Source organism: Meleagris gallopavo, chromosome Z, assembly GCF_905368555.1.
Source record: "Meleagris gallopavo chromosome Z, MGAL_WU_HG_1.1, whole genome shotgun sequence".
In the NCBI taxonomy this organism is placed as follows: Eukaryota; Metazoa; Chordata; class Aves; order Galliformes; family Phasianidae; genus Meleagris; species Meleagris gallopavo.
The window spans coordinates 11,671,523-11,694,868 of NC_139435.1; the positions used below are offsets into that span (position 1 = coordinate 11,671,523).

General features: G+C 35.7%; 1 protein-coding gene across 4 annotated transcripts in view; it reads left to right on the forward strand.

The window, feature by feature from the left end:
* Positions 1-15,799, forward strand: part of NIPBL (NIPBL cohesin loading factor) — a 161,407-nt gene extending 145,608 nt beyond the window's left edge. For all 4 annotated transcript variants that reach the window (XM_085214265.1, XM_085214267.1, XM_085214264.1 and 1 more), the window contains 14 exons: positions 66-202; positions 1,722-1,862; positions 2,664-2,757; positions 2,851-3,005; positions 3,272-3,362; positions 5,831-6,004; positions 6,571-6,761; positions 7,518-7,625; positions 9,043-9,243; positions 9,646-9,792; positions 11,176-11,471; positions 11,783-11,957; positions 12,578-12,763; positions 13,342-15,799. In XM_085214265.1, coding sequence (XP_085070391.1) covers positions 66-202; positions 1,722-1,862; positions 2,664-2,757; positions 2,851-3,005; positions 3,272-3,362; positions 5,831-6,004; positions 6,571-6,761; positions 7,518-7,625; positions 9,043-9,243; positions 9,646-9,792; positions 11,176-11,471; positions 11,783-11,957; positions 12,578-12,763; positions 13,342-13,707 — 2,462 coding nt within the window. In that variant the 3' untranslated portion in view covers positions 13,708-15,799. The remainder of the gene's footprint in view (positions 1-65; positions 203-1,721; positions 1,863-2,663; positions 2,758-2,850; positions 3,006-3,271; positions 3,363-5,830; positions 6,005-6,570; positions 6,762-7,517; positions 7,626-9,042; positions 9,244-9,645; positions 9,793-11,175; positions 11,472-11,782; positions 11,958-12,577; positions 12,764-13,341) is intronic.
* The last annotated feature ends 7,547 nt before the right edge of the window (positions 15,800-23,346 follow it).

A 23,346-nucleotide genomic window follows, 5' to 3' on the forward strand; every position in this document is an offset into this window, starting at 1 on the left:
TATGATATTTAGTTCATATGTTTCTAATAGATCAATTAATATCATATGATTTCTCATTTTTGCAGATTCTGACAACAAAGGAGTGAATTCTGGTCGCTTGGTTGCTTGTATAACCACTCTGTTCTTATTCAGCAAAATCAGGCCCCAGTTAATGGTCAAGCATGCCATGACCATGCAGCCATATCTGGCCACTAAATGTAGTGTAAGTAGAGAAACTTTGAATAGCAGCCTAGTTTTTTTTTCCCCCAGATAATAAGCAAAGAATTTAATGGCTGTTTTAAATACTTGCTGGAATTGAAGATGGGAAAAGAGAAATAAAATAGTATTTCTATTTCATGAGCTGAAGATGTTAGGTTTTTTTGATCATCTCTGTAGCTTTTAAGTTTTACAGTCAAATGAAATGGAAACTTATTCTGCCTCTTTAAGGACTGAAACCCAGCTATTCACCTGTTATATAATAATTTCTTAAAATTATTGTCTCACAGTCAGAGTCTTTAGTTAAGATTCAACATATTAATATTGCGACTGAGGATATGGTTCTGTGTGGCACAATGACTTAACCTGTATCTAATATAGCAGAAGGAGACTGTCCTTCTCTGTCCTTTTCAACACTTAACCTCTCCATTCTCTACCATCCACCTATCCAGCCTTGTTTTTTTGTGTTCCCTTATGAGACAGTTTAGTTTAGAACAATGTCAGATATAATGCTGAACCACTCAGACCAGTAAAATGGTCCACCTGCTTTGAAAAACTGTGGAACTTTCTGGCATTTTGATTTGCACAATGGGCTCAGTGAAGGTTTTGACAAATCACTGATTTGCTAGAAGAAGCAGGGCAGATCATGTTGCTGAGGTTAAAAGAAGAGAATGGCTGAGTGGCTGGCAGCACTGCAATTACCATAGGTTAGCTGCCTATGAAAGGGCAAGTTTGTTATCAGATGAGCTTATAGGTGTATCTTAGCATTTTTAGCTCAGGTGTATTCTGTAGGCACATCTACAAACTTTTAAAGCTGCTTCTGATTAAACAGAGGATTAAAAAGAGATTATTTGCTGTAACATCTCTTTAGTGGATTTCATCAGTTTTTTACTTTTAGAAGTTGAGATTAATTGTAGAGTATGTTAAATGTCTTGATACTGTGTATGGCAGTTATCATGATTAGTATGCCTGATTTGTCAAAAAAGTCAATTTTTGTCAGGACATATATTTAATATATGCAGTGTTTTCCACAGATTTCTCAGTTATAATGCTCATGATTATTCAAGCTGTTAATCACTTTAATTGTAATTTTTACATTCGAGGACGTAGCGTGACTTCATTTGTTACCCAGTGCTTTGTTCCCTGGCATATGTGTCAGAAAGTGTTCTGTAATCTTGTTATAGAGCTCTTTAAAAAAAAAAAAAAAAGAAAAAGAAAAATCAATTAGTTAAATACCATGACAAAAAACTGAGAAGTTTTTAAGCCTCCATACAGCCCAAATGAAAAATAAAGTTATGCTACTACAAATTTTTTTTCCAGAAGTTCCATAAAAACAGGAGCTAGCTTTCAAAATAAGCAGATAGCAGATTGAGAATATTTAAATAGCCTTCTAAATGTTTGCTAAATGCCTCAGTCATATTTTACAAATGTTGGAATTTTTGACTGTCAGTGCATATAATAAAATTTAATTTACAATTAACAACCAGAAATGCTGTTAATTAACTCTGTGAATGCTGTTGTTTCAGACTCAGAATGATTTCATGGTGATCTGCAATGTTGCAAAAATCTTAGAGCTTGTAGTGCCACTAATGGAGCACCCAAGTGAGACCTTCCTAGCCACTATTGAGGAGGACCTCATGAAACTCATCATCAAATATGGCATGACAGTAAGCTTTAAATTGCTGATACTCAGTTTTTTATTCAGTTTCACAGTTTTCATTTAAAGAAAGTCTGTCTTCATTATAAAGTTGCTTACATGTCAGACAAAAAAGAATTTATTGGTTTGATGGAGATACAAAGTCTGCTCCGAAAGCAATGCCTTCTATTTTATTATGTTGGTTGACAGTGTCAGAGGTGGATGTTGGTGGAATGGCAGTAGAGGTTGAAACCTTCCACCAATATTCCGTTAGATTTTGTTGCCATGTGACAGATGCCAGTAGTGGGGCAGTCTGACAAAATCACATCTGACATGGAAGTATGTGTAAAGTGAAGATGAATCACTGAATTCCTCTATGCAGAATAAATGGCAGTCATTGAATGTTTATGAAAACCAAACAGTGAGTGTGGGCACTGTGAGGGGGTGGATTTGCTTTTCCGCAGTGATGACAATAACATGAAAGATAAGCCACATTCCAGATGGCCACGTACAGTTGTCAAACCATGAAATGAAGAATGTCTTGATCAGCTCATCTACACAAATTGGCTAATGGTGGTGACTACATTGAAAAATAATTTTGTAGCTGAGAATTCGCTCTATCTTTGTGTCGTTGTAGTTTCCATGAAAATAAATTAGGAGACATTACTTTCAGTTTGATATACATAGTTTAAATGATTATGAGTTTGGGCAGGTTTTCGAAGCAGTCTAGGAGACTGACTGTTGGAGTGTTTGTTTTCATTATACATAATTCTGTAAAAATTTCAAATTTAAATTCTAATTACATGATTAATTTGTTATTTCTTGCTCCTAGGTTGTTCAACATTGTGTGAGCTGCCTTGGGTCCGTTGTGAACAAGGTCACCCAGAATTACAAGTTTGTGTGGGCCTGTTTTAATAGATACTATGGTAAGTAAAATCATAACGTTATTTTTTCAGTTTTGGTTACAAGTCTTAGGAATGCACCATGTTTAAACATTGTAATTAAAACTTTTACTGTAGGTGCACTTTCAAAATTAAAAAGTCAACACCAAGAAGACCCCAACAGTACAATACTTACTGCCAATAAACCAGCACTCCTTAGATCACTTTTCACTGTTGGAGCACTGTGTCGGCATTTTGATTTTGACCATGAAGATTTTAAGGGCAACAGTAAGGTAAAAGTAACTCATATTTACTCTCCAAATCTTATGAATATTGAATGCTTTACCTTTATTTGAAAGCACAGCATTCCTTGCTGCTCAAAGCTATGTTTTTTTCATAATGCATATAGTAATATTTTTTGGTTTGTAAGTCCGCGTAAAGGCTGTGCATTAATATTGTGTATCTCCTTCACTTTTTGTTTTTTATGGGTTTTGTGAGAGATTAAAAACATCTGTTTCATCTCCAAATAGCTGTTATTTCTTTGTTTTAATTTGCTCAGGTTAACATTAAGGATAAAGTACTTGAACTGCTGATGTATTTTACAAAGCATTCAGATGAAGAAGTACAGACAAAAGCCATTATTGGTCTGGGTAAGACATGCTAATAATTTTTATTCTTCTGCAGGAGCACAAATTTTTCTGTAGTAAAAGGGGAATCAAACTTCACTGCCTGTTTATTTGACAAATTGCTAAGCAAATGTTGTCAAAGGGATGGTAGCTGCATGTGTCTGCTGCAGGGTTTTGACAGAGAATACTTCTTGATGTGTGTCTAAGTTTTAAGAAGCAGAGGATTTCTAAAGTAGTAGAGATGTTATTTATTTCCCCCACATGCAGAAATGTTGTCGCTCCAATTCTAGGTTTTTAGTCCTCAAGGCATGATTAAGGAATAACTAGGAAAAGTGCTGGGAATGTCCTGAGCGTTCTGAATATAGCTGTGTCTTCTGCAGGAGTCAGGGGAACTGCAGCAATTTATACCAAATGGGAGACATTCTGTGAGATTTCACTGGTCATTGAGATAATGCTATAGCCTAAGTATAGATTTCTGCCCTAGGATTTTGTCTTATTTCAATTTTAAATAGGTGCTTTGTCTGAAGGCAGTAGTATGGTATATGTGACTTGCAGTAGTATTTAAACTGCCATTGAGTGTTCTGCATCACATTCATCCTCTGCTCGATATACTATATACTTATGAGAGGACCTTGTTGGGCAGATAGGCCTTAGTTTCCAGAGCAGTTCTGTTCTCATGCATGTGAGCTTGCTATAATTTAGCTGTGAACTATAGTTTCAGTATGGAAAATAATTTGCCTCCTTATGCCGATGTTTTGGTCACTTTTTAGATGACTCTAAGAACCAAGACTTATTCTTGTTGCGATATTCTGTGAGAAACCTTTTCAAACAACTAGGTGGGGCCAATGGCTTTGGAATAGCTTCAGTTGTAGTTGTAAACAGGTTTAGCATTTGCTTTGGTATGTATCACTCCAGTTGAGGAATTCAGCTTAACTGTAAGTCTTTTGAGGAGTAATTGTAGTTCTTTTCCCAGTGTCCCTTCAAGTCAGGTTGAGGATTTAAAATGTAGGTAATAAATATAGCTATACCTCCAACTGTCTAAAGGTACAGTCTTACTTGGCCAAGGCTCACTATTAACAGAATGAACATAGCAGGTGTTTTATGTTTCATCCTCTATGAGAAATTATTATACCAAATAAGATTTCTTCCCCACTTACAGAACATGGAATGTAAGCATCTCTTTGAGAGTACTGGTGTTTTTAAACTCCTTTGAGTGACTGAAGGAAGGAATGGATTATGGGCTGTTACACATACATATGCTCATGCTTTTGTTTTTGTTTTTATTTTAAATTAACCTGAAAAATGGATTGAACTTGCTCAGACATGATTAACTTATAAACATTACTATATAGTTGTACAGAATAAAATTATACTAGATACTTCAGAGACCGTCATCACTATTTTTCTTCTTTTTTCCCTTTTCCCCCTCAATATCCTCTGCCTTCTGTACTCTCCTTGTTTTGAGATTGAAATGAGGTCAGTCACACTGAGGTTTTGCCCTACATTTAGCCATTATCTATACTGTGTGTACAGAGCCATTTTTAAAAATCTAGCTCAGTCTTCCCTTCATGACAGCCACTTTAATACATTGCATAATTTTTTATTATCATTTTTGCTGTCACTTTTTTCCCATTCAGTTTTTTATGTTGTCTCATTGGTCATTGAGGGTATTAGCTTCCTGTAGTCACTTAATGTCCACTTTTCTTTAAGAGCCTTTAAAAAAAAAAAAAAAGTAGTTAAACATAGTTAAAATAGAGACATAGTATTCCTATTACTGTTTTTTATGGAACAGTGAAGAGTTGTCAGCAGCATTTCTAAATCTACACACATAATCTATAATGGTACATACAGTTGCTAATTTATATTCAAGTTTTTATTAAATAAAGACTTCTCGAACTAAGAGTAGCCAATTCTTTCTGAAGGGTAAAGCTGCGTCTGAAAACACTTTTGTAGTGTGCATCTTCCGAAAGTTGTAGTTTTGGAAGCACTTACAGAGAGTTTTCAAGAGTCTTTTCTAGGTATGTGACTGACAGGAGGAGGTATAAATTTTATTTTACTCTGTTCACTATGTTATTTTCTTTTAAGATTTTATTTTTAAGTGTTTGTAATTTTTATCAGTTTTTCTATAACCAGTTACTTCTAGTTATGTTTTTCACTTGTTCTCTAGAGAACTTCTAATCCTTTAGGTGCAGGCCACCACATTGGATGTGCTTCTGGATGCATATAACTCTTCTTTCTGCAGCTGCCCCGGGTCAGCATCCTGTATTTATCAAGTGTATTGCAAGTGTATTGCTGTAGCTGATAGAACTCCTTATAGGTTTTGGACGATGACCATGTGAAAAAGCAATTCTGTTTGGACTAGAAAAGCAATACTGTTGTAGGAATGGGAAGACATGTATTTCACACCTTTGTTTTGTAGCAAGACTTAAAAAATAGTAATACAATTTCTATATTATAATAATATGGAATATGTCCTATTTTTCCACCCTTAGGATTTGCATTTATACAACACCCAAGCTTAATGTTTGAACAGGAAGTAAAGACTCTGTACAACAGCATTCTTTCAGATAAGAACTGTTCAGTAAACTTAAAAATCCAGGTGTTAAAAAACCTCCAGACCTACTTGCAGGAGGAGGACACACGTATGCAGCAGGCAGACAGAGACTGTAAGTGTTGAGTTCTTCTGTGATCATTATTTCATCTGTGTAAAATCTAACTTTCTTGCATACAATCATGTATATGTTAACCGAATCACTTGAAATTATTATTTATCAATAACATTGTCCATGAAGTATCCTAGAGGTATTTTCAGATTTCATTATGTGCCATAGGTAAATCGAGAAGTGTAGCTTATTATTAGCTTTCAAGATATATAAATCCTGGAAGCAATCCAAAATATGTAATTGCTATAGTGATGATAGTAATACTTTTCATCAAAATCTTATCTGAGGTTAATCTGTAGATACAAAATGAAAAATAATAAGGAATTTTTAAAATGAAAAGCATTTACTAAGGAACAAAAATTTAATTAAGTTCACGTCTCTAGCTATCAATCTTGAAGAGTATTTTCCATCCAACTGTTCTGTTATTCATGAGATCATAAAACCCATTCTAAGACAGCTGAAATGTTTTGAGTACATAGTAAAACTTAATTATCAATTACATGTCAATTAATGGCAAAGTAAGTTGTTATACTGTGGTGAGTGTGCTGTTTATTTTATCTTTTCTACAGGGAAAAAAGTAGCAAAACAGGAAGACCTAAAAGAAATGGGTGATATTTCTTCAGGGATGAGTAGTTCCATCATGCAGCTGTATCTCAAACAGGTCCTTGAGGCTTTCTTTCATACCCAGTCCAATGTACGCCACTTTGCTCTAAATGTCATTGCACTGACGTTAAACCAGGGTCTCATCCATCCTGTTCAGGTATGGTAGGCATTTCTGACAGGGAGAATGGGGTTGTTATTGTTACAGGTTTTTACACTTGCTAGGTGAATTCCCAGTGTTCCTCTTCTAGCTGTGTTACAGTGATTTCTTACTACAGCAAAAGGTGCTTTATAGAAAATGTACTTTAAATATGTGTTAGCTGGTTAGCCAGCCAGATTCCAAATGTTCTTTTTTTTCTTCCTTTGGATCAAGCTGTCTAGCCAGTGACTAAAGAGCATGTACAGACTGACGCAGAATCATGTTACTTTTCTATTAAAAATTTCAGATGCATACCAGGTCTTTTTCTTCTTTTTATTTTTTGCACTGAAAACTGTGTCAGCTTGCCTCTCAATCAGTATCCATATCCTCCACTGTCCAAACTGTCTTCAGTTGTAATCACCATTATTCTTACATAATGTTTTTGTTTCTATTATTTTTATTTATATTGTTCTTAATGCTGCAGCCATCATGCATATTCAGTCAGAAGAGATATGAGTTTTTTTAAATGGCATTTTTTAGAGTTTGAGAAGAATAGGAACTCAACCTGAAACCTTGCACAATTTATACCATCACTTTTAATGCTGGTCTTTCTTGTATATTGTACTTTGCTTGCAAAAAGTGGTCTGGAGGTTAAGTTGCAGAGAGCTTCCTATTCTAGTTTCTACAGTAGTCAGATACAAGAACAGTAAATGGAAGAACAAAGAGTGAGAAAGAGGTAGTATAATGACCAAATAATCATTTCATTTGTTTTTCAAGTGTGTGCCATACTTAATTGCTATGGGCACAGATCCAGAGCCCTCTATGCGAAACAAAGCTGACCAGCAGTTGGTGGAAATAGACAAAAAATATGCTGGTTTCATTCACGTAAGTAATTCTAATGTAAAGTTTTATACCATAATGTTTGTTGATGGTTTAGCTTGAACGTGCCACAGCTGCAGAAGAACATAAACTAACAATCAATATAAGCAATTGTAAAGAAGATCCCATCTCTTTCTCCTGCTCGAAGATTTCTGTTCCTAAAAACAGGAAATATGTAATAGAATATTACCATATGAAGCATCAGTTTCAATTTAAAATTTCTTTTAGTTTCTAATTCACAATATTTTCTACACTGGATAGTACATAAGAGTATTTATTTTATAAAAGGTAAGGATAGCTGTTTCATTATGCTTAGCAGTAACTTACCTGTAGTTATATACTAAGGATCAGAACACCTTGCTCAAAGAAGAGGTCCTTAGAGTAGTTTGTATTCGAATTTTTAGAGCATTGAGACTTTATTGACAGTAATCTGATCATAGGCAGCATAGGAAGGTATTTAGAACTGGGAGATCTTGCTAAGGAAAAATCTGAGGTCTGAGTCTGCGGACTTGTAGATTTGTGGCATAGTGTCAATAGTTCTGGTTGAGATGTGAAACAGAGTTGCAGAACTTTTACCTCATTGCAGAAGTTTTCATACTTGGTTCAACATTCATTCAGCCGTGTATACTGCTTTATGGAAGATCCAAAATCTGCCTGTATTTCTACTGAGACTGAAACACTGTGTTGTTCATGGTATCCAAACATATACTTAATGCAGTAGGTGAAGGCCAACTATGGTGTTTGCTCTGTAGGTAGTTCTGGTATAAAACACTGTATACAAGAAGAGATAGTCATGTTGAAGTGAAGAAAAGGGATTATGGGGAGAGTTGGATCTGCAGCCTACCTAAAGATTCAGTTTGTTCTGAAAATATAGTAGCCATGAAATAAGCAAAATCAGCTAGAAATTCTATTATATGTGCAAAAAAAAAATCTCATTTTCTGATGGTTAATTTCCACTAATATGGGCTCAGTATTGGTTTCAACACAGTTTACATAAGCATACATATTTGGTAAATTATTCTACAGATGTATGAACATTAATGTATTCTTGAAAGCAGCTTAAACTGGAATACCATGCTGCGGTTGGTAAGCAGATTAGCTGTAAATGTTTTACATAGGTAAGTGGTGAAGGCATTTTGCAAGACATTTTGACCTCCAACACAAATTCTGTTATAACCCGTTTAGCAGCTCAGGAGCAAATCAAGAGCAGATCAGGAGCTCGAGAGTATCATTACATAGAATGTCTGAAAAATTCAGATGAGCAGTCGCTTAAAAGGAAGTAAGCTATTTCTTAATAGAGATGCTAGTGGTTTCTTTTCATAGACATTTGTTTAAAATTTCCCGTGGCAAGATTTATATTATTTCATGTTTCAGTTTTATCCTTGAAAGCTATTTAAATAAAATAAATACTTTATCATTTCAGATGAAAGCAGTGGCTGGTATGAAGATGTCTTACCAGGTACAACAGGCAATCAATACCTGTCCAAAGGATCCCGTAAGAGGCTTTAGACACGATGAATCATCCAGTGCATTGTGTTCACACCTATACTCTATGATCCGAGGGAACCGTCAACACAGACGAGCATTTCTAATTTCTTTACTCAATCTCTTTGATGATACTGCAGTAAGCATCATCTTTCCTTCCAAAAAGAAATTTGATATAGCGTTACAAGATTAAATGCTCCTTTCACAATGTATTTCTATGACATAATTATTGATAATTTACTTCCCTAGTATGTTTTGTTTTACTCTGTAATATGAGGCATTTACCTGTGTAACAGAATGTGCTTCTTAATTTTGCATCCTTCTGTATTTTTCCATATCCCAATTTGGATTGTTTAGAAATAAGTATGTTCACCTTAATATATGTTATTTAAAGTGGAATGGGAAGTATCTAAAATAAAATCTGTGATCATTATTTTTGCTCAAGGTTGTTAGGAGTACCGTGCAAGTGTTTGAGTCTAATTTTGTATGTATTTGTGTGTGTATTTATATGTACATTTATATTTGTCAATTTATTTTCCAGAAAACAGAGGTGAATATGCTCTTGTACATAGCAGACAATCTAGCCTGTTTTCCTTATCAAACACAGGAAGAGCCACTGTTTATAATGCATCATATAGACATTACACTATCAGTTTCTGGTAGCAACCTACTACAGTCATTTAAAGAGGTATGTGCCTTTAAACTTAATATATTTATCACACTGACAACATAAACTTTTCTATAATTTCACCAGTTTTTTAGTGAGTGTAGTATGATTATGATGATATGGGCAAGCAGCATTACTTTATAATCATTACATGAAAAATAAACAACCCCTTTCTGCTCTGGCCTGGATCTGGAAGATGCGAATTAAAAACTTTCCTTACAATGCTGCTTATGTTATTAAAAAAGAATGATGATTTTTGAGACACTAACATGAAATATATGTAATTCTGTAGTATTTCTGAGAAATAAGAAGTTATATGAATCACTATAAAATGCTGATTTATTGTGGTTGTTTAATAATAACCATGTTTGCTGTTTAATTTGCTTTGTTGTCAAGTAAATGATGTTATTTTTATATATTTCATCTGAGAAACTTAAACTACACTGTTTACTACAAGAAAAGAGTACGCAGAATGTAATTGCATATGATGGCATATAAAAACCCTGGTTGTGGCGTCTGTTGTAACTGAATATACAACACTGTAAGCAAAATACTTCTATTTCTCAAATACTTAAGAAGCTAATTTTCCTGGACAGCTCTAAAGCTGTTAGGTCCGAGCTGTTAGGAAGCAAGCCCATTTCAAGAATTTCCAATCTGACCATTAAGTCAGCTGATGCCTGGAAACTACATTGTTTTGAGTACAACCCTACAAAAGCTGCTTTTTAATCTGTGAGTCTGGAGTACATTCTTCAGATGGAGCACCAGTGTGTAGCACCACTGTAGCACAGTGAGGATACCCATGGGGACATCAAGTTATGTGTTATGAAAAGTCAGAGTAGGTGTGTAGTAATAATGCAAGTGTGAAACAGTAGCTCTACAAGTAGCAGAACTGATTTCTAGTAGAACTGTGTATTATTGCTTGGGGTTTCTTTGATCAACAGTGTAATTAATATGATAGAATTTTAACAGAAGCAAGAATTACAAAAAGCTGAGACTTCTCTGTACCTACATGTGGAAGTATATGTAATGCACAAAAATGATATCCAGGTGTCAGAAAAAAACTTGCCTTATATTTGTTTTATTGTATCCTGCCTTCTAATACATTTTTCTGGCACTATTAACACTACTTTTTAAAACTGCTGTGAAGTCTTTGTTGCTTCATTTACTTCTATTGTATCCACCTTGCAAAAAATGTGGTCTTTAGATCAGCTTTTCTCAGGGGGAGTCCAAGGAACAGTTGAGTATCTTTTCACCATAAGTAATTTTAATCTTTGAATTTATGAATTAATAATGTTGTTCAGGGAATTCATGCTGATCTCAACCAATGATGATTTTGGAAAAATTTTTTAGAAATGTGTTACTTTACCCTAATTATGGATTGTCTATTAATTTTCTGTTTCACAGTCTATGGTGAAAGACAAAAAAAAGGAAAGAAAGCCTTCATCAGATGAGGAGACAGAGAGTGACAGTAATAGTGGCAGTGAGAGCGAAAGTGAAGAAGAAGCTTCTAAGCCTCGGAGGTTACGAAAACGAGTAGATTCTGATTCAGATTCTGATGAAGAAAATGATATAAATGCTGTGATGAAATGTTTACCAGAAAACTCAGCTCCTTTAATTGAATTTGCAAATGTGTCTCAAGGCATATTATTACTTTTGATGCTGAAACAGCATTTGAAGAACCTTTGTGGATTCTCTGATAGGTAAGGATACTTAGATAGTCTAGTGTTTGTTTTTTTTTTTGTAAGGATTAAGTTTGGACATTTTTTTAAAAATTGATTGTAACTCAATGTAATCAACAGGTTTCTGTAAGGGAAAACGCATAAGTGTAATAAGTCAATGCAATGAAACAGAAATGTTAGCTTAGAAAAAGCAATGACTGCATTTCTTATCAGAATGTCTGTTGTATATGAAATGATGCAAATATATCTGCATAAGCTGAAGATTTTAAAAGCTTTCCTTTGAAATTTTTTGGAACATCCGCAAAAGCTTTTCTCTTATTTTCATTAAACAGTAAAATTCAGAAATATTCTCCATCTGAGTCTGCAAAAGTTTATGATAAAGCGATAAACAGGAAGACAGGAGTGCATTTTCATCCAAAACAAACTCTGGATTTTCTGCGGAGTGATATGGCTAATTCCAAGATCACTGAAGAAGTGAAGAGGAGTATAGTAAAACAGTACTTAGATGTAAGTAAAGTTGCCCAGCAGGATATCTAAAACTCTTCTAACCTAGTTAACACAATATAAACTTGAAAGAAGATGCTCTTGGATTGATGAACATTTCAAATTTCAAAAAGTTGTTTTCCTAGTAATCATATGCAATATTATGATAACACAACTTCTTTTCAGGATGCTTAGCTGTATTACTTTTCAAAGTCTCCTAATAAATTTAAACACAACAAACAATAATTTTAACTGAGCAATATTCATCTTTACAAAGTATTTTCTAATTTCTGATATCCTTTCCTTTGTAATTTGTTGTTTTTGACCCTGATGGCTTCCATCAGAGTGAAATAGAATAGATCCAGCACATTTATCTTTTCTTTTTCTTCTTGGCAGTTCTATAAAATATTAACTAGAGAAAACTTGGAAATTGTGGAAACATGGGAAGAAAGCTTTAGATATCCAGTAGGAAATGAGAGGACAGAAAGAAGTGTGTAGAGGAGACCGCAGGAGCTGTTCAAGTTTGAAGCTGCCTTTTGTTTTACTGCATTCTTATGTTTCCATTTGGTTTTATTTAATGTAGCATCTTATAAATATGTAATTTAAAAGTTACAGTGTAGAGTAACCTGTGTGGTCTCTTTTAGTTCAAGCTCCTTATGGAACATTTGGATCCTGATGAAGAAGAAGAAGATGGAGAGGTGTCAGCTAGCACAAATGCTCGGAACAAAGCAATTACCTCGCTGCTTGGAGGAGGCAGCCCTAAAAACAATGCAGCTGAGACAGAGGACGATGAAAGTGATGGGGAGGATAGAGGAGGAGGCACTTCAGGGGTGAGGCGGAGGAGGAGTCAACGTATTTCGCAGCGTATTACGTAAAATGATTTTTATGTGCTTATAAATGTCAGTCTATAATATTAAATGTACACCAAGTAATGTAATCCACATGAAAGAAAGCATTTTGTAGATAGAGATTCTCTACTTAACCGTTTATACAACTTTTGTAGAAAGTTTAACAGAAAAGACAATAAAAAAACAAAACAAAAAAAAAGAGAACAACTAGAAAATGAGATTTATCCAGTATAAAAAGTTATTAATTTTCCTTTGGAATGTACTGTGTGTTATCCTTTTTATTGTTGCCAAGTTTTTATGTAGCTTTATGATTCATGTGTATATATAATTTTATATATCATTAAGAGATAAAGACACGGGTACAAATTAAGAGTATGTGGTTTTACAAGGATATGTTAACCCCTTGGCGCTGGCGGTCGCGGTGCGTCTCATTGCCGGCAATGGAATGTGTGCCGGGAAATCCCAACTCCCGGCGTCAAGGGATTAAAAGCAATAAAAGCAATAATTTCACTAAAGTTCTTTTGTGTAACACATGGTCTTTTTTCCCCCCAATGTTTTAGTCATTGAGAAGGTCAAAACGAAATTCAGACTCTACGGAGTTGGCTTCACAGATGAATGAAAGTGTTGATGTCATGGATGTCATCGCTATTTGCTGTCCAAAGTACAAAGATCGACCACAAATTGCAAGAGTAGTACAGAAAACCAGCAATGGCTTCAGTGTTCAGTGGATGGCAGGCTCCTACAGTGGCTCCTGGACTGAGGCTAAGCGCCGTGATGGCCGCAAACTGGTGCCTTGGGTAGACACTATTAAAGAGTCAGACATTATTTACAAAAAAATTGCTCTAACGAGTGCTAATAAGCTGACTAATAAAGTTGTTCAGACTTTACGATCGCTGTATGCCGCCAAGGATGGAACTTCAAGCTAATGATTTGTACATGCAGCCAAATTTACGTGAATTGAAATAACAGAAAAACTTGAAATATCAACTTTCTGGCAAAAAAATAAAAAATAAAAAAATTAAAAATCAGTTAAATGAAGAGTAAGAATGGACACAGGACACAGGAAAAAAAGAAGGAAATGTTTGGTAAACATTTTTGTGGGAGCTTCCTTCGCTGTTGTGCAGCAGAAACTTCTCAGTTCATTTTTACTCCCACTGTATTATAGTTTAACAAAAAATTGTTTATATCTTGAAAAAAAAACTTTCTGTTTAAAAAAAAAATAAACAAGTGAATGTTGGAAATTAGTCTGTTAATGTTCTTAATAAAGTGTTCTTGGAGTTTAACCTAGCAGCGGATGGCTTTCTTTAGCTTAGCCCAGTTTCCAGGGAAGCATTGTTTTTCCAGGCTGTAAAATGGCAGAATCTCCTGGATATATAATTTATTCTGTTGAAGAAAAAAGAGGAAAAAAAAAAAAAAAAAGCATGCAGTATCTATGACCTATCTGCAGGAGGAGTTTTTTGTAAATGTAGATTTTGATGTATTAGGTCACCCTGAAATAATACAAGAAAAGGGATCCCCAGCAAATCTGGTGGAATGAATACTGCAATAAATTTTTTTACTTCTCTTTGTTACTTGTCTGTTTCCATTTGAATTTCTTATTGTAAAGATCTGTTTAAATCCATTTATATTATTTTGCAGTCTTTTATGTAAAATTTACTATAGCAGTGGTTTTCAAAACAATACATAAGATATTGTTTATACAGTTTGTATAGGCTGACTTCTGAATAATTGGTATCTTTTTATTTTTATCCCTTAAGGGTGTAAACACAAGTTAACTCCAGGGTTTGATTGTATCCTGCAATATTTAGTATTAACTATATGATTTAGCACTGTGCCAAACACATTTTCAAGAGTACATTTTGATATAAAAAGAAACTATAGTTTATTCCTTGTATGCTTCAATTTCTTTCTAATACTGTCCAAATGGTAATTTATGATAGTTTAAGTTTTGGGAAAGTTGAATGACTCTTCTGCTTGGGCTAACTGGCCACGTATGTATCTCTCTGTTTTGAAAGGTAGAGGTCTGTGTAAAAAGGAAATAGCTACCAGTATCTGAGGAGTGAATGGATATGGATCTGGGCAATTATGCTACATTCCTTCACAAATGAATTTTTTTTTCAAGTTTGTATATTAGGCTTTTTTCTTTTTTTTTATAAATTAATTGAATTTTCACAATTTTTGTAAATTGAAAAAAAAAATTACTGAAAGCTTTTGGAAGCATTTGCTTCAAATGCATTGCGTCGAGCCTTTCATGAGTTTGATTTTCTAGATTGCAAAGAAGTCAATCTAAAACAGAAACTTTTTAAAGAGTGTATTAAACCTTGCTGTGTTCCAAAATCTGTTTGTCTAAAACAAGTGTTCCTCAATAAGTTAATATTTCTTTGTATATTTTCTTCTGCAGACTTAATTTGTAGTAGGATATTTTTATTGAAATTAGTTTGCAGAACTTCAGTACTTTATCCAATTTGTGAGGAATAGTAACAGCATTCCAAAATACACTCAAGTGCAGAAATGACGTTAAACTGAAATGATTGATAACTCCTCAGAATCTAGTTAGTAACTGTTCCTGTGGGAAACAGCTGTTTGCTGTTCCACCACTGGAACAGAAATATTTTCCCAGCCTTTTGTCTTCCCTGTTGATGTTGTTAAGTAGCAAGTTGAGCACACTTTGCAAGGGTGAACTCCTGGTGATTGAAGCAAGAACTGCTTACACAGATGCAGCCTCAAATCTCTGTCACTCATCTGTTAGGTATTTCTGTTTTATATCAAAGCATTATTTTTCGTATGTAATACAGGCATTTCCATGTTCATTAACAGTTTTGTTTTCTCTTTTTTTCCTGGTCATCTGGCTTTCCCAATAGCAAAGAATTGTGAAGTTTTCGTTTTTTGGGGATTTTTTGTTTTGTTGCTTTCTTTTGTTTGGGGATTTTTTTTTTGTTTTGCTTTATATTAATTTGTTTGATATTTATTAGAATAAAATTATCAGTATAATTATAATTAAAAACTCTAAAAAACGGATGTCTAAATTTGTCTTAGTTGAGATTTCAACTGGTTCCATTTTGTGTGATATGCCAAAGGGCACACGTGCTCCTTGTGGGGATCTGTTGGCTGTAGCATAATGGAGACTTATAAAACTAGTTATAGATAATTAAATAAATTGATAACGTCCTCAATAGTTACGAGTTGAATTTTACCCTTCCGTACTATTGATAGTAAGATTTATCGTCACTTTGGCTATCACAGACGTTCAGATTGCTTGTTACGAAAGAAAAAGTTAGCAGGGCTCTTGTGGAAACAAGTTCCCGCTGTCTGTGTAAGATGGGCTGATGATTTTCAGCCGTGCAGAACAGCCGGGCGCAGCTGCGAACCAGGCACTGCTCCGCCCTGAGTTAGCAGTGCTGGGGGCCAGCAATAACCTGCCGTGGTTGGCAGCGGCGTGCTCCGTGCTGAAGGGTCTTACTATGTTAATTAAAGGAGGAAGAAAAAAAAAAAAAAGTGCTGCAGTGCAGTAATTGATAATAATAACAGAACTTACTCCTTTGTTTTGACACAGCTTGGTAGTATTTTTTCACTTTATGGCTATAGATTTTTACATACATAACGATAATAATTATTGTTTTTTTTATTCTTCTTGCTTTCTCCCTTTGTGTACCAGTTCTGTACGTGGAAACTTGTTGTGGTACCGTGTGTAACAAAGGGATGTTGTCAGGCGTTCAGAATTAATACCAGCCATGTTGTACTTAGAGAAAACATGGACACTTCCACGATCTAAATGAGAATGAGATGGTTATTTTTAATCTTCCACCTCAGTACTGTAAAATTCCAGAATAATTCCTGAATATTTTCATTATCTGCAGCTATAAAAGATCACAATAGTTTTTGACAAAACTTTTAATTACAAATAAGTATTTTTTTAAATGATCCAGTAATGCCCTTTTGTATTTTTGAGGTACTCTATTGCTTATATATCAGTGATTAACATGTATAAAGGACAATATTCAGCTTAAGCATTTCAGTGAGGTGTGGCCATTAAAAAGCTATTGACACTTGCAAAACCTGAGTCAAACCTTAGTGTTTGTTTTGCCATTGTAATGTCACTAGTGAGAATATTGTCAGCGTCGGTTGTGCTCAACATACCTCAAATCTCTTGTAGCTCTAACACGGAATATCTTGTAGCACTGAAATAGTTCTAACGTGTTTGTGGCTCATGACAAAAAGCTTGTAATAGAGTCTGACTCATCTGGTGCTAATTAAACAGCAGAGTATTCTGCCTAATGCAGGTGTTAACGTTCCAGGTTAATGAATGGATCAGTTCAATTGATCCTTACTGTAAAGCTAACTGTGCATTTTAATTCCAAGCCACACACAGGTGTTAAAGGAGTTAAATTCAAAGAAACATCTATTGCTTTTTGTTCATGTGCCCAACACTAGAAAGAGCAAGAGCTCAAGGCACAAGTCCTGTACCTTAGCTTCTTCCCACTCACTTTAGAGCCACGCCGTAACTGTACAAATGTTTCCATATCCCTCCAAGAATTTGTCATTAAAGTACTGAGTTGTAATGGTTAGGTGAGTTCTGAATGTAAGTTGTGAGTTTTTAGATTTCATGGTTCCTTGACTAAATATTAAAGTATTACTGTTATATACAAATAAATTCATAGTATTTTCATATTTCATTTATTTAAAATAAATGTTTTAAGAGTTCAATTTGAACACTTCCAAAATGACACTTTCAAGTTTTTATCCCAGACCACACATACACTTAGTTATAAACCCATTCTCATTGTGCTTTATTCATTCTGAGATAATTCTTGCCATTCTGTTATTAATCAGACCTACACTGCTTCTAAAACATGATTCAGATGTCCCATTTCCCACTTGAGTTTGGACTTTTTGTATGAGGAAGGAGTCGTTTTCATTGAAATGCACTGCAGATACTGATTGTTAAATGTCTCTTCTAAACTTCCTCAAAAACCCTCTTAGCCCATGCGTTGGTTTTGAGGTGAGTGAGAAGATGAGGGAGGCAACCCGATCCTGTGTGCAACAGTCTGTGCTGTGTGGATACCTATGCAGACAACAGGCACCAGTTCAGTGACTGTGCAAATCTGTGACATACATTTTAGCACCCATCTCACTAGGAAAGGGGATCTACAGCAGTTGTCTAGGCTACAGCTGGTGACTCAGAGTGGCAAGTATTTCTCAGTATTTCAGAGACTAAACAAACTTGGTTTTCACAAGCTTTTCTGCATAATAGCACTGTCAAAGCTGCGTTGAAAACGAGTATCCTAGTTCCTTGGTGCTAGAAAATATGATACAGCTGCTCTTCACCCACCACCCTTCCAGAGATTTGAGAGTTGAGCATCTGTTTTGCAATGCAGCCTGTCTTTTGGAAATGGTAGTTATGAGCACCAAACACATTGCATGGGGCAATTCTTCAGCTGCTAAATTTGGATGTACACCTTTCCCTGTCCTGGCTCCAATCATCCTTTCTTGTGAATCAGCTCATCTGTGATGCAATTCCATATCAACCTTCCAAGAAACCTTCTCTATTTGTTTTAACTATTCCTCTGTCCAACAGAGAGCTACAGTTTTTTGGAAACAGCACAGTTCTCTCACTACAGTTGATGTTTCTGTACAAACACAAACTGAAGACATGCTTCCTTTAGGCTGCTTTTTCTGTCTCTCATGTGCTAGAGTTATGTTTGTACACAGTAATACAGAAGCTGAATTGCACTTCAATCCCTACATGTGTAGATGAGCTGAATGTATTTTGCTTCCTGCCGGGAGCACAGACAAATGATGTGTAATGATCTCTTGAGAAATCCATCTGTTGCAGATTTATTAGGAAACTTTTGATCTTGAGTTTTCCCAGGCCAGTCCTGAACATAATCAGTCTAGTGTCGTTCTGAACAGTAATGCCTCATCTCCAAACATAAAACTGCACTTTTGACCCCTGCAGTATTAAGTTCTCTATGATTTGGATCGCTTTTCATCAATTCTTTTTAATTGTCTAAAATCAGTGGTTAGAAAAAATAATAATTCACATACTTCGGTGTCATAAAAATGCAATGGCTGTTACACGTTTTTAAATAAAATTCTCAGTTCTGTTCAACTCAACAGCAGGATGTAAAATTCAGGATTTTAACCAAAAATTATTTTAGAAATTGGCTTGTCAAAACCAACATCAGCGCTGTTTTGATTAATGTTGAGTTCCGGAAAGGCATATATTCATTCCTTACATGATTTGTTCCTCCAAAGGGTCTGTATGCCTTGCTCTCAAAAAGTCAGTGGTATTTTGAAGCAAAAACTGCACAAGGAGTTATTTCCTGAACTAGTAATTAATGTGCTTTTGACTATTGTTTTGCTCTACTTGAGTGAGGATTCCATTTCATCCCATACAGAACTTCATTCGAACTGACTGAAGTCAGACTGACTGCATTCCACCCATTTTCAGTCATGCATTCCAAACTTCCATTCTCTTTCAGCCCACTCCAAGGTCTGGCACACAAGGTCTTCTACATACCTTCATTCTCTTTGACCACTGCTGAGTAGGACTGGATGTTCCATTGTTAATTATTGCTTTTCCTGACTTCCGTTAAAACGGTGCCTCTCCCTTAAATGTCATTTTTAGGAGTGGCGATAACAAGTCATGTATTTCTCTCAAAATTAACTCTGAGTTTTTTGTGAACAATTCACTTTCTTTCTATTTCTTGTGCATTTGATGCATCATACAAAGAAAACCAATGTTGTTTTAGCTTCTTTACAGATATCCCATTTTAGGGTCAGAGTAATTTGCTGACACCTTACATGAAGCTGTGCTATATGGTCTCCAAACCAAGTTCACATTGTATTTGTTGTGTGGGAAAAAAATATAAACTGTAGGGCAGACTTTACCACAAGTATATATTGGGGAACAGCTGCAGTTTTTTGATCATTTCCAAGCCATGTAGGACTTGTAAAGGAGCTCATTCCACAGCTGAATGCATCCCATTCCATCATCAGAGACTGTGACTTTGAAGAATGAAGGAGCATAATACCCACTGATGTTTGCCTGAATGTTCCCCATACATTTGTTCTCTAATTAGGTAATATTTGTGGAAATAAGGAATATATGCCAGTCCTGTATGTATTAGGCTGCTTTATCTTGTAATTTGACGTCTCCTTATAGTCCCTCACTTCAAATACCTCAGCCAGAGCTCTGTCAAAGAAACAGACTTCTGCAATGTAAAGTATGATGATGCTATCTGAAAACAGTCAAGAACACGTTAAGTACCATTTTGTTATTCTCTAGTTAGTAAGAAAGATTCCATATTAAAGATAAATATTTAAGTAGAATCTTTTCATTTGTGTACATTTTTCTTTCTTCTTTTCTTATTTTAATTCTACTCTATACCTGGGGGGTTTGATTGGTGATAAATTTTCAGTATCCCTGCTTTTTGAAACAACCAAAGAACCAAACAACGTTCTGACTGCAACTACCAAAGAAACCAGAAATGATAACACAACAAGGATGTTGCACACACAGTAATAGGATAAAAGTTATTGGAAAAACTGTTTCAAATAGTCATAAAAAGGATATCTACACTGAATTTTCTAAGGCCAGGTATACAATTTAACTCAATGAAATCATCTTAATCTTCAAGCACCACAGCTTCCATACCTGAGAGTCAGATGCAAATAATCCAGTATTGGATTGGTGAAGTAAATGTGGGTTTAAACAAAAGCATTACTGTGTTTTAGGAAAATGAAAACTGCTCCAGGTTGTGTCACTTAAGAAGTTCTTGAGTTGCCCCACTTGACCCTCAGCCATTTTTTAAGATTCATTCCTTCCATTTCTCATTTTTCTATCACATTCTTCCAAACAGTGTGCAAGAGATAATACATATTCTACATTGTAATTTTTGTTCCTATTTTCATAACAAATTGCTATTTCTAACTTGCTGCAACTAATCCCTTTCAAAATATACTGTTTGGCTCGTTTCCAAAGCCAAACAAAATGTGATAAATACATGATTCACAAAAAATGTGAAGTTCTCTTGTGAAAAAACACTGCATGCTACTAATGATCTTTGTTCTTCCTCTCTCTGCTTCTCTCTCTCCAGCAGACAGTCAGCCCTGTCCTATTACTACAGATAACACTTTGAAGGAGTACAGTAAATATGAATATTGAGTTACCCCCTCCAGCCCAAGGTTCAGCCAAATGCATGGTGCCATGTAGCTCTCTCTGCTCTTCCTTTCACAGGTGGACAAATTCTCTCTTGATTTTTCTACTAGAAGCAATGGGATGTTTGCTCTCACTGAGTTATGCTACTGCTTTTGTGGCCCCTGATTTGTTTTCTTCATGTACCTGCAGTTTGTGTACTACCTCTCTCATTTTTTGGATATCTTCCAAAACTTCCTTGCCAGTTTTCCTGCTATGCTTCAGAAGAGGAAGAAGTATTTATATTCATCCAAGCACTGCATTACATTCCTGTTTAGTCTGCCCCTCCTTTTGCTTATGGGATATTAGACCAAAGTCCAATTACATCACTAGTTCTTAGGGGAAAAAAAAAAGACGTTACCGGACTCCCATTGTTTGCTGCAGAGATACAAGAATTCTTGACCTGCTTGCTATGAAATCATCACCTGCTGCTTCCTCCCTGCTGTTCTGTTCTCAGAGGAAAACATGATCAACAGCATATCAAAATATTCCAACTGATACAGTATTAACTTGTTCCTACCTGTTGGCACTGCTCCTCTTAGCTTCAGAAAGATGCTTTGGACTTGCTTCACTCTTCCACGTCATGTTGACATGAAATCAATTCTAATGACAGGCAGATGTTAACTCACTTGTCAATCTTGTGTATCTGCCTACCCTAAGTTAAAAGGCTTCTAAGGCAATTCTAAAGTGTTTTGCCAGCAGAGAACTGCTGATGTGGCTGCAGCTTGTCTATCTCCATCTCACAAACTTCTGCAATCATTTAATTGCTGCTGGTTTTGAACTACTTGTTTTTGAACAGTACTGAACAGTCTTCACTGATTGTCAGGAAGCTGGGAATGCAGTATTGTTGGCATAAATACCAGTTTCCTCACACTAAGAGATGATATAAAAAGTGTTTTAAACAAAGTGTTTTAAAATAAAGAATGTCAACATCCTGGACAAGAGAAGGGAGTTTTCCACGCCTATCAAGGCTCTGATTACAAAACCTGCCCTAGTCTGATTAGAGAAAAGCAGAGATGGTGATGTACAACTTCCCAGTGCACTTCTCACTGGGATGGACATTACTTCTTCTCTCAGTGACCTTTGAAAACTCCTGGCTGGCGGTGATTATGTCAGCTGTGTTTTGCAGACAAGAGTTTCAGTGGAGCATCACAACACTGGATGGTTTTATCTCCAATAATGTAGACAAGTTAAAAGAATAAAACAATACAAACTCAAGTCCGTAAGATCTTTCAGAAGAGCACACTACAGCACTGTTACACCACGATAGCCAAATTTGTGTTTTTTCTTCTTCAAATCAGTATCACAAGCTTATTTTGGTGTCTTTGCTGAAGAAAACAAAGCACTGGGCAGTTCTCTCCCCCTCTGCCTTTGCTCTCGTTATCCCGGCCTTATGCTGCTAAAGACACAGTTTTGGGCAGCTGAAAAATCATCTTTCATCTACAGATTTTTCAGATATGAGCCCTCAACCAATACATGGTTATCTGGAGAAATGCTGTGTGAGAAAACTGTCTCATGGGCATTAAAAATGTTTGGTTTTATCTTCAGAGACATTTATGGGAGCGAAATTGTACATTTGTATACCCTAGAGAAAAAGACCATCAGTTTGAGAATCTATGGTGTGTTTTCCACAGAAAGATTTCTTTCCAGGAAATAAGAAGTAACAACAACCCAAATCCCAAGTTGTATGAAATTCCCTCCCCTCAGAGGCTGTCTGGTTATAGGAGGTCCGGTCACAGACCTTCTGGCATGTTACAGCACTGCATGTACGTATGTCTTTGTTCAAGGAGGGGGAGGGGTTGGGGCGGGGGGGGGGGGGGGGGGGGGACATTGCTTAAAGTTGCTTTCAGCTTAACTGGAAAGCTTTCCCTTTGCAGCCTTACATTCCAGCAAAATGGTCCTGCAGTAGTTGCAATCATCAGCAGTTTCATTAGCAAAACTTGTACTTTGTGTAAGCTGATGAAAGGGAAGAGGGGTTGTGTATTTATTGTCTTCATACAACGGAACTCATTACTTGGAAAGAACAGCTCCCCTTCACCTCGTTTAAGACATAACGATTACTTTTGCATGGGGCAACATAGAAAAACACAGTAATGCAATTTCTAAACCTTTGATTTCCTGACTATTGCACAGCGAATTCTGATACAGAGTTTGCCTGGGCTGTACTGCATATTCCTTTGGCACAATGAGGCATTGGATGGTTTTGAAGAGGTGGTGAAGCTATCTACCTGCTTATGGAAGGAAGACATTAGCAGAATGGATTCACTGGGCTTCTTCCATCCACTTCATTCTGCAGCAGTTAGAAATTACATGGAAGGGAGCAGGTGCCAGGCTGCATTGCTCCCATTCCTAACTGGACTGACGTTGA